Raw genomic sequence first — 15780 nt, 5'->3', positions numbered from 1 at the left:
TACATAGCGACGTTTCGACAACCTCCGTCGTTTTTTTAAGCTATAATAAACATAGTGAATATCAACCTTCTATACAGTGAATTAATTAGTGTGATATCCTGATTGGTGTAGAAAGTGCACGTGATTAGGTTTGTCTAGCAAAATCATTTCATTTCACATATTATAAAAACAGTTTCTTATCAGTGTTTATACTGTGTATAAAAAAGTGAATAAAAAATAGAAATAGAAAAGCTCGAGCCAGACGGCGAGTACATAGTAAGTCCATAGGTGAATATAAATAGTTAAATTCAGTAATCCAGGCTCATCTCACCACCCATAGAGTCAGGATCGAACAGCAGCTGTCAGCTGGATCATGTTGATGTTCAAACAACAAGGACCCCATCAGAGTCAGGTGTAGGAGGAGCATGATAGGAGTAGTAGTGCTGGTGTTGCTCATCAGTTCAGTGATAGATCGCATCACCCCAGCGGTAAAAACAACGCCAGTACCGCTCTGTAACACCGGTCTAACTTACAGCCAACACGCATATCATAATTATAACACAGTTTACGCATTAGGCATTTTCGTAATAAACCTAGGCAATATTCGGACTGGGACTAATTATCTTAGGGAAGTGCAACACCCCAGATCAGCATTGTGTTCCGGTACCGCATCCTTCCGTCGTCCTGTGGCCACTCCAAGCCCCTTTCCCAGAAATCACTCTATGTTGCCAACATGCTAAAATCGCTGTGTGGAATAGTGGCAAGCAACTCTCAACTTGATAATTTCAATGCTGCCTCAAATCCTCTTTAAGAGGGAATAAATGCTACCCCGGTACTTATTAAAGATCCTCGGTTCCTCTTTACATCAGTAGGTGGTGGTGAGTCGCTTCATACTTTCATTTCCTTATCTAAAAAAGAAATATAAATATAGTAAGATACAATAAATTATAGAAGATCCATTGTATAAATTTCCACCCTGGATTAGTTAGTCAAGGCTACAGGAGAGACCCAGTACGTACACTCTCATCTAGTTGTGTGTTTAGATGTTTTGTATCCACATTGAGTCCGTCCGGCCCAATGCGTCAGTCTTGAATATCCACTGCAGTATCTCTTTATATGTAGTGCAAGTTGTCGTCGCCCCTCGTGCAGGCATATCAATTCTGTCCACTATCATACATTTAAGATCGTTCTCATTAATGTTGGCCTCAGTAAATGTTTTGGAGACTGGAAGATCCTTTTTTGTTTCCTGATACTATACCGATGTTGTGTTAATCTGGTTCTGAAATCCCATGTAGTCTCACCCTACATAATTTTTTACAGGGACACACACAATGTATACCACATAATCAGATTTACAGTTGAGATAATGTCAATCTTATACTCTTGTTTTGTTTTAGGATGAATGAAAACTCGGACCTTTTACCAAATACCTGCAGGTCACGCACCCAGGCAAGGAAAAACAACCTAAGTTACGCGATCCCAGGTAAGTTTTGTGTGTCTTTTTTCTTTTAGAGATATCCGTTTTTACTAGTTTGTCACGTAAATTTTTACCCCCCTCTATAGGATAAGAGAGGAGGGGTTTGAAATTCTTGGATTCCCGGGAAGCTGTGTTTTTACCATGGACCAATGTTTATTTATTATATTGTCCAATTTTAGGGGATACATGTGTGTACGTAGATACAAAGGGACTCTAGCCGGTTTATCATTTCTTCCTTCCACCTGTCAGTAGAGTTTCTCGTTCAATTTCTGTCACACTTGTTTTACATCTCTAAGTAATTGCTTAGGTCCCCCTTTCCCTAAATTGTTGGGTCATCTGATCTAAAGTTATTTCTAGGTCATCAGTTTTTTTCCACTATTCTCTTGGCTCTTATCATCTGACTCTTTGGAAGAGATCTAATCATCTTCCCTGGATGGCAACTGTTGTACAATAGTGTATTATTACAGTCAGTCGGTTTTGTGAAAAGGTTAGGTACCAATCTATTGTTCTCCAAGGTCATATGTATGTCCAAAAATTCATTTTTGAATCACTACATGTACAGGTAAATTTTATGGTGTCATCAATATTATTCAGCATAGATGTAAATGTGTCTAAATCCGTGCGGTCGCCAGTCCAGACCACGAAGATGTCGTCGATGTAGCGCCACCAGGCCAGCACATGCTGGAACTGGTGGGCCACATAGACGCTCTCCTCCTCAATGGATGTCATGACCAAATTTGCGAACGTGGGGGCTACATTAGCCCCCATCGCCACGCCACGTGTCTGTAAATACATTTTATCATCAAAACTAAATTTGTTGGTTAGATTCATTCAAGGAGTCGCAACACAAAATCCTGTTCTTTCGGTGTTAGATGTAATTTAGGTAACATTTTCTCAATCACTTTTAGGCCCATGTCCAGTCTAATAGATGTATACAGGCTAACCACGTCAAACGTCACCAACAGAGCACCATCAGGTATATCTAAATCTTGATATAATTAAGAAATGTGTAGAGTCTCTTAGATAGGACTTTGATTCCAATACAAAGGTCTCAAAATCCCATCCAAGTAAATGGAAATGTGACTCCATATGGAGTCCCGTCCGGAGACAATAGGTCTCCCCGAGGGTGCTCCACATTCTTGTGAATTTTGGGTAATAGATATAGCATTGGTAATTTGGGATGTATAATAGTCAGATATTCACAAGTTTTCTCATCTATAATGTCATGTCGCAGGGCCTCCTGCAATATCACCTCTATAGATGCGGCAATTTTAAATTTCGGATCCCCTGCTAGCTCTCTATATACCTGTGTGTCCCGCAATTGACGGTAAGCTTCATTCAAATAATCTTCCCTGTCCATAACCACGATAGAAAGTGATTGAGAAATGTTACCTAAATTACATCTAACACCGAAGAACAGGATTTTGTGTTGCGACTCCTGAATTGAATCTAACCAACATTATTTTAGTTTTGATGATAAAATGTATTTACAGACACGTGGCGTGGCGATGGGGCTAATGTAGCCCCCACGTTCGCAAATTTGGTCATGACATCCATTGAGGAGGAGAGCGTCTATGTGGCCCACCAGTTTCCAGCATGTGCTGGCCTGGTGGCGCTACATCGACGACATCTTCGTGGTCTGGACTGGCGACCGCACGGATTTAGACACATTTACATCTATGCTGAATATATTATGACACCATAAAATTTCCCTGTACATGTAGTGATTCAAAAATGAATTTTTTGGACATACATATGACCTTGGAGAACAATAGATTGGTACCTAACCTTTTCACAAAACCGACTGACTGTAATAATACACTATTGTACAACAGTTGCCATCAGGGAAGATGATTAGATCTCTTCCAAAGAGTCAGATGATAAGAGCCAAGAGAATAGTGGAAAAAACTGATGACCTAGAAATAACTTTAGATCAGATGACCCAACAATTTAGGGAAAGGGGGTACCCTAAGCAATTACTTAGAGACTGTAAAACAAGTGTGACAGAAATTGAACGAGAAACTCTACTGACAGGTGGAAGGAGAAATGATAAACCGGCTAGAGTCCCTTTTGTATCTACGTACACACATGTATCCCCTAAATTGGACATATAATAAATAAACATTGGTCCATGGTAAAACACAGCTTCCCGGGAATCCCAGAATTTCAAACCCCTCCTCTCTTATCCTATAGACGGGGTAAAATTTACGTGACAAACTAGTAAAAACGGATATCTCTAAAAAGAAAAAAGACACACAAACTTACCTGGGATCGCGTAACTTAGGTTGTTTTCCTTGCCTGGGTTGCGTGACCTGCAGGTATTTGGTAAAAGGTCCGAGTTCATTCATCCTAAAACAAAACAAGAGTATAAGATTAGACATTATCTCAACTGTAAATCTGATTATGTGGTATACATTTTGTGGTGTCCCTGTAAAAAAATTTATGTAGGTGAGACTACATGGGATTTCAGAACCAGATTAACACAACATCGGTATAGTATCAGGAAACAAAAAATGGATCTTCCAGTCTCCAAACATTTTACTGAGGCCAAACATATGAGAACGATCTTACATGTATGATAGTGGACAGAATTGATATGCCTGCACGAGGGGGCGATCGACAACTTGCACTACATAAAAGAGAACTGCAGTGGATATTCAAGACTGACGCATTGGGTCCGGACGGACTCAATGTGGAATACAAAACATCTAACACACAACTAGATGAGATGTGTACGTACTGGGTCTCTCCTGTAGCCTTGACTAACTATCCAGGGTGGAAATTTATACATATTGGATCTTCTATATAATTTATTGTATCTTACTAATTTTATATTTTTCTTTTTTAGATAATGTATGAAGTTATGAAGCGGACTCACTCACCACCTACTGATGTAAAGAGGAACCGAGGCATCTTTAATAAGTACCGAGGTAGCATTTATTCCCTCTTAAAAGGATTTGAGGCAGCATTTGAATTATCAAGTTGAGAGTTGCTTGCCACTATTCCACACACGATTTTAGCATGTTGGGCAACATAGAGTGATTTCTGGGAAAGGGGCTTGAGTGGCCACAGGACGACGGGGATGCGGTACCGGAACACAATGCATGATCTGGGGTGTTGCACTTCCTAAGAATTCGTCCCAAGTACCGAATATTGCCTATGTTTATTACGAAATGCCTAATGCGTATAACTGTGTATATAATTATGATATGCGTGTTGGCTGGTAAGTTAGACCGGTGTTTACAGATTGCGGTACTGGCGTGTTTTTTACCGCTGGGGTGATCGATCTATCACTGAACTGACTGAGAGCAACACCAGCACTACTACTCCTATCATGCTCCTCCTACACCTGACTCTGATGGGTGTCTTGTTGTTTGAACATCAACATGATCCACTGACAGCTGCCCTGGTTCGATCTCTGACTCTATGGGTGGTGAGATGAAGCCTGCTTCAACTGAATTTAACTATTTATATTCACCTATGGACTTACTATGTACTCGCCGTCTGGCTCGAGCTTTTTCTATTTCTATTTTTATTCACTTTTTTATACACATGTATAAACACTGATATAACTGTTTTTATAATATGTAAATGAAATGATGTTTGCTAGACAAACCTTAATCACGTGCACTTTCTACACCAATCATGGATTCACACTAATAATTCACATGTCTGTATAAGAAGGTCTGATATTCACTATGTTATTATGCTTGAAAAAGACGACGGAGGTTGTCGAAACGTCGCTATGTAACTGTTTGCTGTGCTGTTTCACAATGAAATAAATTCACTTTTCTTTGATACGAACCGTGTGCTGTGGGCGATTTCTATATCTATCAAGCAAGTCTTGTCAAGACTATACCTGCTGGCACCCAACCTCAGCGACTTCAGTTGTGCTGCTCCAATATATCGTTTTGGTATCTATCTTTCTATCTATCTATCTATCTATCTATCTATCTATCTATCTATCTCCTATCTATCTATCTATCTATCTCCTATCTATCTATCTATCTATCTCCTATCTATCTATCTATCTCCTATCTATCTATCTATCTATCTATCTCCTATCTATCTCCTATCTATCTATCTATCTATCTATCTATCTCCTGTCTCCTATCTATCTATCTCCTATCTATCTATCTATCTCCTATCTATCTATCTATCTATCTATCTCCTATCTATCTATCTCCTATCTATCTATCTATCTATCTATCTATCTCCTATCTATCTATCTATCTATCTATCTATCTCCTATCTATCTATCTATCTCCTATCTATCTATCTATCTATCTATCTATCTCCTATCTATCTATCTATCTATCTCCTATCTATCTATCTATCTATCTATCTATCTATCTATCTATCTCCTATCTATCTATCTATCTATCTATCTCCTATCTATCTCCTATCTATCTATCTATCTATCTATCTCCTATCTATCTATCTCCTATCTATCTATCTATCTATCTATCCCGATCTATCTATCTATAGTCCTCCTATCTATCTATAGTCTTCTATCTATCTATCTATCTATAGTCTTCTATCTATCTATAGTCTTCTATCTATCTATAGTCTTCTATCTATCTATCTATAGTCTCCTATCTATCTATCTATCTATCTATCTATAGTCTTCTATCTATCTATAGTCTCCTATCTATCTATAGTCTCCTATCTATCTATCTATCTATCTATCTATCTATCTATCTATCTATCTATCTCCTATCTATCTCCTATCTATCTCCTATCTATCTATCTATCTATCTATCTATCTCCTATCTATCTATCTATCTATCTATCTATCTCCTATCTATCTATCTATCTATCTATCTATCTATCTATCTCCTATCTATCTCCTATCTATCTATCTATCTATCTCCTATCTATCTATCTCCTATCTATCTATCTATCTATCTATCTATCTATAGTCTTCTATCTATAGTCTCCTATCTATCTATAGTCTTCTATCTATCTATAGTCTTCTATCTATCTATAGTCTCCTATCTATCTATAGTCTTCTATCTATCTATAGTCTCCTATCTATCTATAGTCTTCTATCTATCTATAGTCTCCTATCTATCTATAGTCTTCTATCTATCTATCTATCTATCTATAGTCTCCTATCTATCTATAGTCTTCTATCTATCTATAGTCTTCTATCTATCTATAGTCTTCTATCTATCTATAGTCTCCTATCTATAGTCTCCTATCTATCTATAGTCTTCTATCTATCTATAGTCTCCTATCTATCTATCTATCTATCTATCTATCTATAGTCTTCTATCTATAGTCTCCTATCTATCTATAGTCTTCTATCTATCTATAGTCTCCTATCTATCTATCTATCTATCTATCTATTCTTCTATCTATCTATAGTCTTCTATCTATCTATAGTCTCCTATCTATCTATCTATAGTCTCCTATCTATCTATCTATCTATCTATCTATCTATCTATCTATCTTAGTCTTCTATCTATCTATAGTCTTCTATCTATCTATAGTCTTCTATCTATAGTCTCCTATCTATCTATAGTCTTCTATCTATCTATAGTCTTCTATCTATCTATAGTCTTCTATCTATCTATAGTCTTCTATCTATAGTCTCCTATCTATCTATAGTCTTCTATCTATCTATAGTCTTCTATCTATCTATAGTCTTCTATCTATCTATAGTCTCCTATCTATCTATCTATAGTCTCCTATCTATCTATCTATCTATCTATCTATCTATCTATCTATAGTCTTCTATCTATCTATAGTCTTCTATCTATCTATAGTCTTCTATCTATAGTCTCCTATCTATCTATAGTCTTCTCTATCTATCTATAGTCTCCTATCTATCTAGTCTTCTATCTATCTATAGTCTTCTATCTATCTATCTATCTATAGTCTTCTATCTATCTATAGTCTTCTATCTATCTATCTATCTATAGTCTCCTATCTATCTATAGTCTTCTATCTATCTATCTATCTACTATCTATCTATAGTCTCCTATCTATCTATAGTCTTCTATCTATCTATAGTCTTCTATCTATCTATAGTCTTCTATCTATCTATCTATCTATAGTCTCCTATCTATCTATAGTCTTCTATCTATAGTCTTCTATCTATCTATCTATCTATAGTCTCCTATCTATCTATAGTCTTCTATCTATCTATAGTCTCCTATCTATCTATAGTCTCCTATCTATCTATCTATCTATCTATCTATAGTCTCCTATCTATCTATAGTCTTCTATCTATCTATAGTCTCCTATCTATCTATAGTCTTCTATCTATCTATAGTATTCTATCTATAGTCCCCTATCTATCTATCTATCTATGTCCTATCTATCTATAGTCTTCTATCTATCTATCTATAGTCTTCTTCTATCTATCTATAGTGTTCTATCTATCTATAGTCTTCTATCTATCTATCTATAGTCTTCTATCTATGTATCTATAGTCTTCTATCTATCTATCTATAGTCTTCTATCTATCTATCTATAGTCTTCTATCTATCTATCTATAGTCTTCTATCTATCTATAGTCTTCTATCTATCTATAGTCTTCTATCTATCTATAGTGTTCTATCTATCTATCTATAGTCTTCTATCTATCTATCTATAGTCTTCTATCTATCTATCTATAGTCTTCTATCTATCTATAGTGTTCTATCTATCTATAGTCTTCTATCTATAGTCTTCTATCTATCTATAGTCCCCTATCTATCTATAGTCTCCTATCTATCTATAGTCTCCTATCTATCTATAGTCTTCTATCTATCTATAGTCTTCTATCTATCTATCTATCTATCTATCTATCTATCTATAGTCTCCTATCTATCTATAGTCTTCTATCTATGTATAGTCTTCTATCTATAGTCTTCTATCTATCTATAGTCTTCTATCTATCTATAGTCCCCTATCTATCTATCTATCTCCTATCTATCTATAGTCTTCTATCTATCTATCTATCTATCTATCTATAGTCTTCTATCTATCTATCTATCTATCTATAGTCTTCTATCTATCTATAGTCTCCTATCTATCTATAGTCTTCTATCTATAGTCTCCTATCTATCTATAGTCTTCTATCTATCTATAGTCTTCTATCTATCTATAGTCTTCTATCTATCTATCTATCTATAGTCTCCTATCTATCTATAGTCTCTATCTATCTATCTATCTATCTATCTATCTGACTATCTATAGTCTCCTATCTATCTATAGTCTTCTATCTATCTATAGTCTTCTATCTATCTATAGTCTTCTATCTATCTATAGTCTCCTATCTATCTATAGTCTTCTATCTATCTATCTATCTATAGTCTTCTATCTATCTATCTATCTATCTATCTATAGTCTTCTATCTATCTATAGTCTTCTATCTATCTATAGTCTTCTATCTATCTATCTATAGTCTTCTATCTATCTATCTATCTATCTGTCTGTCTATCTATCTATCTATCTATAGTCTCCTATCTATCTATAGTCTTCTATCTATCTATCTATCTATCTATCTATCTATCTATAGTCTTCTATCTATCTATAGTCTCCTATCTATAGTCTTCTATCTTTAGTCTTCTATCTATCTATAGTCTTCTATCTATCTATAGTCTATCTATCTATCTATAGTCTCCTATCTATCTATAGTCTTCTATCTATCTATAGTCTTCTATCTATCTATCTATCTATCTATCTATAGTCTCCTATCTATCTATAGTCTTCTATCTATCTATAGTCTTCTATCTATCTATAGTCTTCTATCTATCTATCTATCTATAGTCTTCTATCTATCTATAGTCTTCTATTTATCTATAGTCTTCTATCTATCTATAGTCTTCTATCTATAGTCTTCTATCTATCTATAGTCTTCTATCTATCTATAGTCTCCTATCTATCTATAGTCTTCTATCTATCTATCTATCTATAGTCTCCTATCTATCTATAGTCTTCTATCTATCTATCTATCTATCTATCTATCTGTCTATCTATAGTCTCCTATCTATCTATAGTCTTCTATCTATCTATAGTCTCCTATCTATCTATCTATCTATCTATAGTCTTCTATCTATCTATCTATAGTCTTCTATCTATCTATCTATCTATCTATCTATCTATCTATAGTCTTCTATCTATCTATCTATCTATCTATAGTCTTCTATCTATCTATAGTCTCCTATCTATCTATAGTCCTTCTATCTATCTATAGTCTCCTATCTATCTATAGTCTTCTATACTATCTATAGTCTTCTATCTATCTATAGTCTTCCTATCTATCTATAGTCCTCTATCTATCTATAGTCTCCTATCTATCTATAGTCTCTATCTATCTATAGTCTCCTATCTATCTATAGTCTCCTATCTATCTATAGTCTTCTATCTATCTATAGTCTCCTATCTATCTATAGTCTTCTATCTATCTATCTATAGTCTTCTATCTATCTATCTATCTATCTATCTATCTATAGTCTTCTATCTATCTATAGTCTTCTATCTATCTATAGTCTTCTATCTATCTATAGTCTCCTATCTATCTATAGTCTTCTATCTATCTATAGTCTCCTATCTATCTATAGTCTTCTATCTATCTATAGTCTCCTATCTATCTATAGTCTTCTATCTATCTATAGTCTCCTATCTATCTATAGTCTCCTATCTATCTATAGTCTCCTATCTATCTATAGTCTTCTATCTATCTATAGTCTCCTATCTATCTATCTATCTATCTATCTATAGTCTTCTATCTATCTATAGTCTTCTATCTATAGTCTTCTATCTATCTATAGTCTTCTATCTATCTATAGTCTTCTATCTATCTATAGTCTTCTATCTATCTATAGTCTCCTATCTATCTATAGTCTTCTATCTATCTATAGTCTTCTATCTATCTATAGTCTCCTATCTATCTATAGTCTTCTATCTATCTATAGTCTTCTATCTATCTATAGTCTCCTAATCTATCTATAGTCTTCTATCTATCTATAGTCTTCTATCTATCTATAGTCTCGCTATCTATCTATAGTCTCTACTATCTATAGTCTCCTATCTATCTATAGTCTTCTATCTATCTATAGTCTCCTTCTATCTATAGTCTTCTATCTATCTAGCTATCTTCTATCTATCTATCTATAGTCCCCTATCTATCTATAGTCTTCTATCTATCTATAGTCTCCTATCTATCTATAGTCTCCTATCTATCTATAGTCTCCTATCTATCTATAGTCTTCTATCTATCTATAGTCTCCTATCTATCTATAGTCTTCTATCTATCTATAGTCTCCTATCTATCTATCTATCTATCTATAGTCTTCTATCTATCTATAGTCTTCTATCTATAGTCTTCTATCTATCTATAGTCTTCTATCTATCTATAGTCTTCTATCTATCTATAGTCTCCTATCTATCTATAGTCTTCTATCTATCTATAGTCTTCTATCTATCTATCTATCTATAGTCTCCTATCTATCTATAGTCTTCTATCTATCTATCTATCTATCTGTCTATCTATAGTCTCCTATCTATCTATCTATCTATAGTCTTCTATCTATCTATAGTCTCCTATCTATCTATAGTCTTCTATCTATCTATCTATCTATAGTCTTCTATCTATCTATCTATAGTCTCCTATCTATCTATCTATCTATCTATCTATAGTCTCCTATCTATCTATAGTCTTCTATTTATCTATAGTCCTCCTATCTATCTATAGTCTCCTATCTATCTATAGTCTTCTATCTATAGTCTTCTATCTATCTATAGTCTTCTATCTATCTATAGTCTTCTATCTATAGTCTTCTATCTATCTATAGTCTTCTATCTATCTATAGTCTCCTATCTATCTATAGTCTTCTATCTATCTATCTATCTATCTATAGTCTCCTATCTATCTATCTATCTATAGTCTTGTATCTATCTATAGTCTTCTATCTATCTATAGTCTTCTATCTATCTATCTATCTCCTATCTATCTATCTATCTCCTATCTATCTATCTATCTATCTATCTATCTATCTCCTATCTATCTCCTATCTATCTATCTATCTATCTATCTATCTATCTATCTCCTATCTATCTATCTATCTCCTATCTATCTATCTATCTATCTATCTATCTATCTATCTCCTATCTATCTATCTATCTATCTATCTCCTATCTATCTATCTCCTATCTATCTATCTATCTATCTATCTATCTATCTATCTATCTCCTATCTATCTATCTATCTATCTATCTATCTATCTATCTATCTCCTATCTATCTATCTATCTCCTATCTATCTATCTATCTATCTATCTATCTATCTATCTCCTATCTATCTATCTCCTATCTATCTATCTCCTATCTATCTATCTCCTATCTATCTATCTATCTATCTATCTATCTATCTATCTATCTCCTATCTATCTATCTCCTATCTATCTATCTCCTATCTATCTATCTATCTATCTATCTATCTCCTATCTATCTATCTCCTATCTATCTATCTCCTATCTATCTCCTATCTATCTATCTATCTATCTCCTATCTATCTATCTCCTATCTATCTATCTATCTATCTATCTATCTATCTATCTCCTATCTATCTATCTCCTATCTATCTATCTATCTATCTATCTATCTCCTATCTATCTATCTCCTATCTATCTATCTCCTATCTATCTATCTCCTATCTATCTATCTCCTATCTATCTATCTATCTATCTATCTATTGTCTATCTAGAGCTAAAACAAATACAGTAACTACAGAACCAATATAACAGTCACTTGTCCCTATATAGGTCTCTTCCTTGTATTCCTCTCTTGTCCTTACGCATGTCTCTTCCTTATACACGTCTCTTATCCTTAAGCATTTCTCTTCCTTATACACGTCTCTTGTCCTTACGCACGTCTCTTCCTTATACACGTCTCTTGTCCTTACGCATGTCTCTTACTTATACACGTCTCTTGTCCTTACGCATGTCTCTTCCTTATACATGTCTCTTGTCCTTCCGCATGTCTCTTCCTTATACACGTCTCTTGTCCTTACGCATTTCTCTTCCTTATACATGTCTCTCATCCTTACGCATGTCTCTTCCTTATACATGTCTCTCATCCTTACGCATGTCTCTTCCTTATACATGTCTCTTGTCCTTACGCATGTCTCTTCCTTATACATGTCTCTCATCCTTACGCATGTCTCTTCCTTATACATGTCTCTCATCCTTACGCATGTCTCTTCCTTATACATGTCTCTCATCCTTACGCATGTCTCTTCCTTATATACGTCTCTTGTCCTTACGCATGTCTCTTCCTTATACACGTCTCTTGTCCTTACGCATGTCTCATCCTTACGCATGTCTCTTCCTTATACATGTCTCTTGTCCTTACGCATGTCTCTTCCTTATATACGTCTCTTGTCCTTACGCATGTCTCTTCCTTATACACGTCTCTTGTCCTTACGCATGTCTCTTCCTTATACACGTCTCTTGTCCTTACGCATGTCTCTTCCTTATACACGTCTCTTGTCCTTACGCATGTCTCTTCCTTATACATGTCTCTCATCCTTACGCATGTCTCTTCCTTATACATGTCTCTTGTCCTTACGCATGTCTCTTCCTTATACATGTCTCTTGTCCTTACGCATGTCTCTTCCTTATACACGTCTCTTGTCCTTACGCATTTCTCTTCCTTATACATGTCTCTCATCCTTACGCATGTCTCTTCCTTATACATGTGTCTCTTCCTTATACACGTCTCTTGTCCTTACGCATGTCTCTTCCTTATACACGCTCTTGTCCTTACGCATGTCTCTTCCTTATACATGTCTCTCGTCCTTACGCATGTCTCTTCTTATACATGTCTCTTGTCCTTACGCATGTCTCTTCCTTATACATGTCTCTTGTCCTTACGCATGTCTCTTCCTTACACGTCTCTTGTCCTTACGCATGTCTCTTCCTTATACACGTCTCTTGTCCTTACGCATTTCTCTTCCTTATACATGTCTCTCATCCTTACGCATGTCTCTTCCTTATACACGTCTCTTGTCCTTACGCATGTCTCTTGTCTTTCCTTATACATGTCTCTTGTCCTTACGCATGTCTCTTCCTTATACATGTCTCTCATCCTTACGCATGTCTCTTCCTTATACATGTCTCTCATCCTTACGCATGTCTCTTCCTTATAAACGTCTCTTGTCCTTACGCATGTCTCTTCCTTATACACGTCTCTTGTCCTTACGCATGTCTCATCCTTACGCATGTCTCTTCCTTATACATGTCTCTTGTCCTTACGCATGTCTCTTCCTTATATACGTCTCTTGTCCTTACGCATGTCTCTTCCTTATACACGTCTCTTCTCCTTACGCATGTCTCTTCCTTATACACGTCTCTTGTCCTTACGCATGTCCTTCCTTATACACAGTCTCTTGTCCTTACGCATGTCTCTTCCTTATACATGTCTCTTGTCCTTACGCATGTCTCTTCCTTATACACGTCTCTTGTCCTTACGCATGTCTCTTCCTTATACACGTCTCTTGTCCTTACGCATGTCTCTTCCTTATACACGTCTCTTGTCCTTACGCATGTCTCTTACTTATACACGTCTCTTGTCCTTACGCATGTCTCTTCCTTATATACGTCTCTCATCCTTACGCATGTCTCTTCCTTATATACGTCTCTCATCCTTACGCATGTCTCTTCCTTATACACGTCTCTTGTCCTTACGCATGTCTCTTCCTTATACACGTCTCTTGTCCTTACGCATGTCTCTTCCTTATACATGTCTCTCATCCTTACGCATGTCTCTTCCTTATACATGTCTCTCGTCCTTACGCATGTCTCTTCCTTATACATGTCTCTCGTCCTTACGCATGTCTCTTCCTTATACATGTCTCTCGTCCTTCACTTCTCCTTTTAGAAGATGACGTCTACCTGAAAGATGATCTAGAAAAGCAGGAATACGTCCTGAGTGACAGCACCATTGTGTATTGTGGAAATGAAAACAGAATTGGGGAGACGGGTTGGAACCTGGGGCAGGTAATAAAGCATAATGTGAGGCTATGGTCAAACACAGTATAATAATACCAAATACAGCTGTTTTTTTCAATATAATAACCTGCTCCAATGAGGTCTACGGGAATTAGCCACAATTAAATATAGGCATAAAAATAATAAAAATGCTCATTAATTACGACCAGTTTTTACAAAAAGACTGTCACTTTTCCCCCACCGTTTCACACACGGTTTTATTTTGACATTTGTAGAACCTTTAGAACGGCGTATTACTAACGTATCGGTTACAAAATAGAATTGTCCTTCCCAGAAGATAAATCACTGGATGAAAAGTAACCGACTATAAACTAAGAGGAAGATAAATCACTGAATGAAAAGTAACCGACTATAAACTAAGAGGAAGATAAATCACTGGATAAAATGTAACCGACTATAAACTAAGAGGAAGATAAATCACTGGATAAAATGTAACCGACTATAAACTAAGAGGAAGATAAATCACTGGATAAAATGTAACCGACTATAAACTAGAGGAAGATAAATCACTGGATAAAAAGTACCGACTATAAACTAAGAGGAAGATAAATCACTGGATAAAAAGCAACCGACTATAAACTAAGGAGAAGATAAATCACTGGATAAAATGTAACCGACTATAAACTAAGAGGAAGATAAATCACTGGATAAAAAGTAACCGACTATAAACTAAGGAGAAGATAAATCACTGGATAAAAAGTAACCGACTATAAACTAAGAGGAAGATAAAACCCAACTATAAAAGGAGCTGAAAAAACTGTCGTATTATATTATTATAATTAGGAGGATTTTATCAAGTTATGTAATACTGCCAAAAACAGTGGGGGAATATATTCTTCTGGGCATTCTTAGCCTAGACGGGGTTGTCCTTGTGGGACCTTCTTCTTCCACTCTATAAACCTACAAGATTTGCCATTGCTGTAGATTGGTGATTATTGTTCCTTTTCATTTCATACAGTTTGAAGATGGAATTCTGCAGATCTGTTTAACCATTTTGCAGAAGCAAACAACAGTGAATCTTCCTCTTCTCTGTGACCCCAAACAAGTATCAAGAGTCTGCAGTGCAATGGTAAGGCATACGTATGACCCCATCTGCAGTGTAATGGTAAGGCATAGTGTATGACCCCAAACATCAAGAGTTTGCAGTGTAATGGTATAGCATACGTATGACCCATCGGCAGTGTAATGGTAAGGCATACGTATGACCCCAAACATCAAGAGTTTGCAGTGTAATGGTATAGCATACGTATGACCCATCGGCAGTGTAATGGTAAGGCATACGTATGACCCCATCTGCAGTGTAATGGTAAGGCATACGTA

At 35.6% G+C, this 15780-nt stretch overlaps 1 protein-coding gene and 1 pseudogene across 1 annotated transcript in view; both read left to right on the top strand.

Moving 5' to 3' along the window:
• The window catches only part of LOC138771932 (protein-glutamine gamma-glutamyltransferase E-like), an 82255-nt pseudogene extending 80708 nt beyond the window's left edge, over positions 1-1547 (top strand).
• A 2367-nt stretch (positions 1548-3914) lies between these two features.
• Positions 3915-15780, top strand: part of LOC138771931 (protein-glutamine gamma-glutamyltransferase 6-like) — a 67382-nt gene continuing 55516 nt past the window's right edge. Inside the window, exons 1-4 of the mRNA XM_069951934.1 lie at positions 3915-3947; positions 4305-4386; positions 14330-14448; positions 15419-15529. Coding sequence (XP_069808035.1) covers positions 3915-3947; positions 4305-4386; positions 14330-14448; positions 15419-15529 — 345 coding nt within the window. The remainder of the gene's footprint in view (positions 3948-4304; positions 4387-14329; positions 14449-15418; positions 15530-15780) is intronic.

Source organism: Dendropsophus ebraccatus, chromosome 14 (genome assembly GCF_027789765.1).
Source record: "Dendropsophus ebraccatus isolate aDenEbr1 chromosome 14, aDenEbr1.pat, whole genome shotgun sequence".
NCBI classification, from domain to species: Eukaryota; Metazoa; Chordata; class Amphibia; order Anura; family Hylidae; genus Dendropsophus; species Dendropsophus ebraccatus.
Note: the sequence above shows the minus strand (reverse complement) of the source record. Positions and strands in the feature narration are given on the sequence as shown.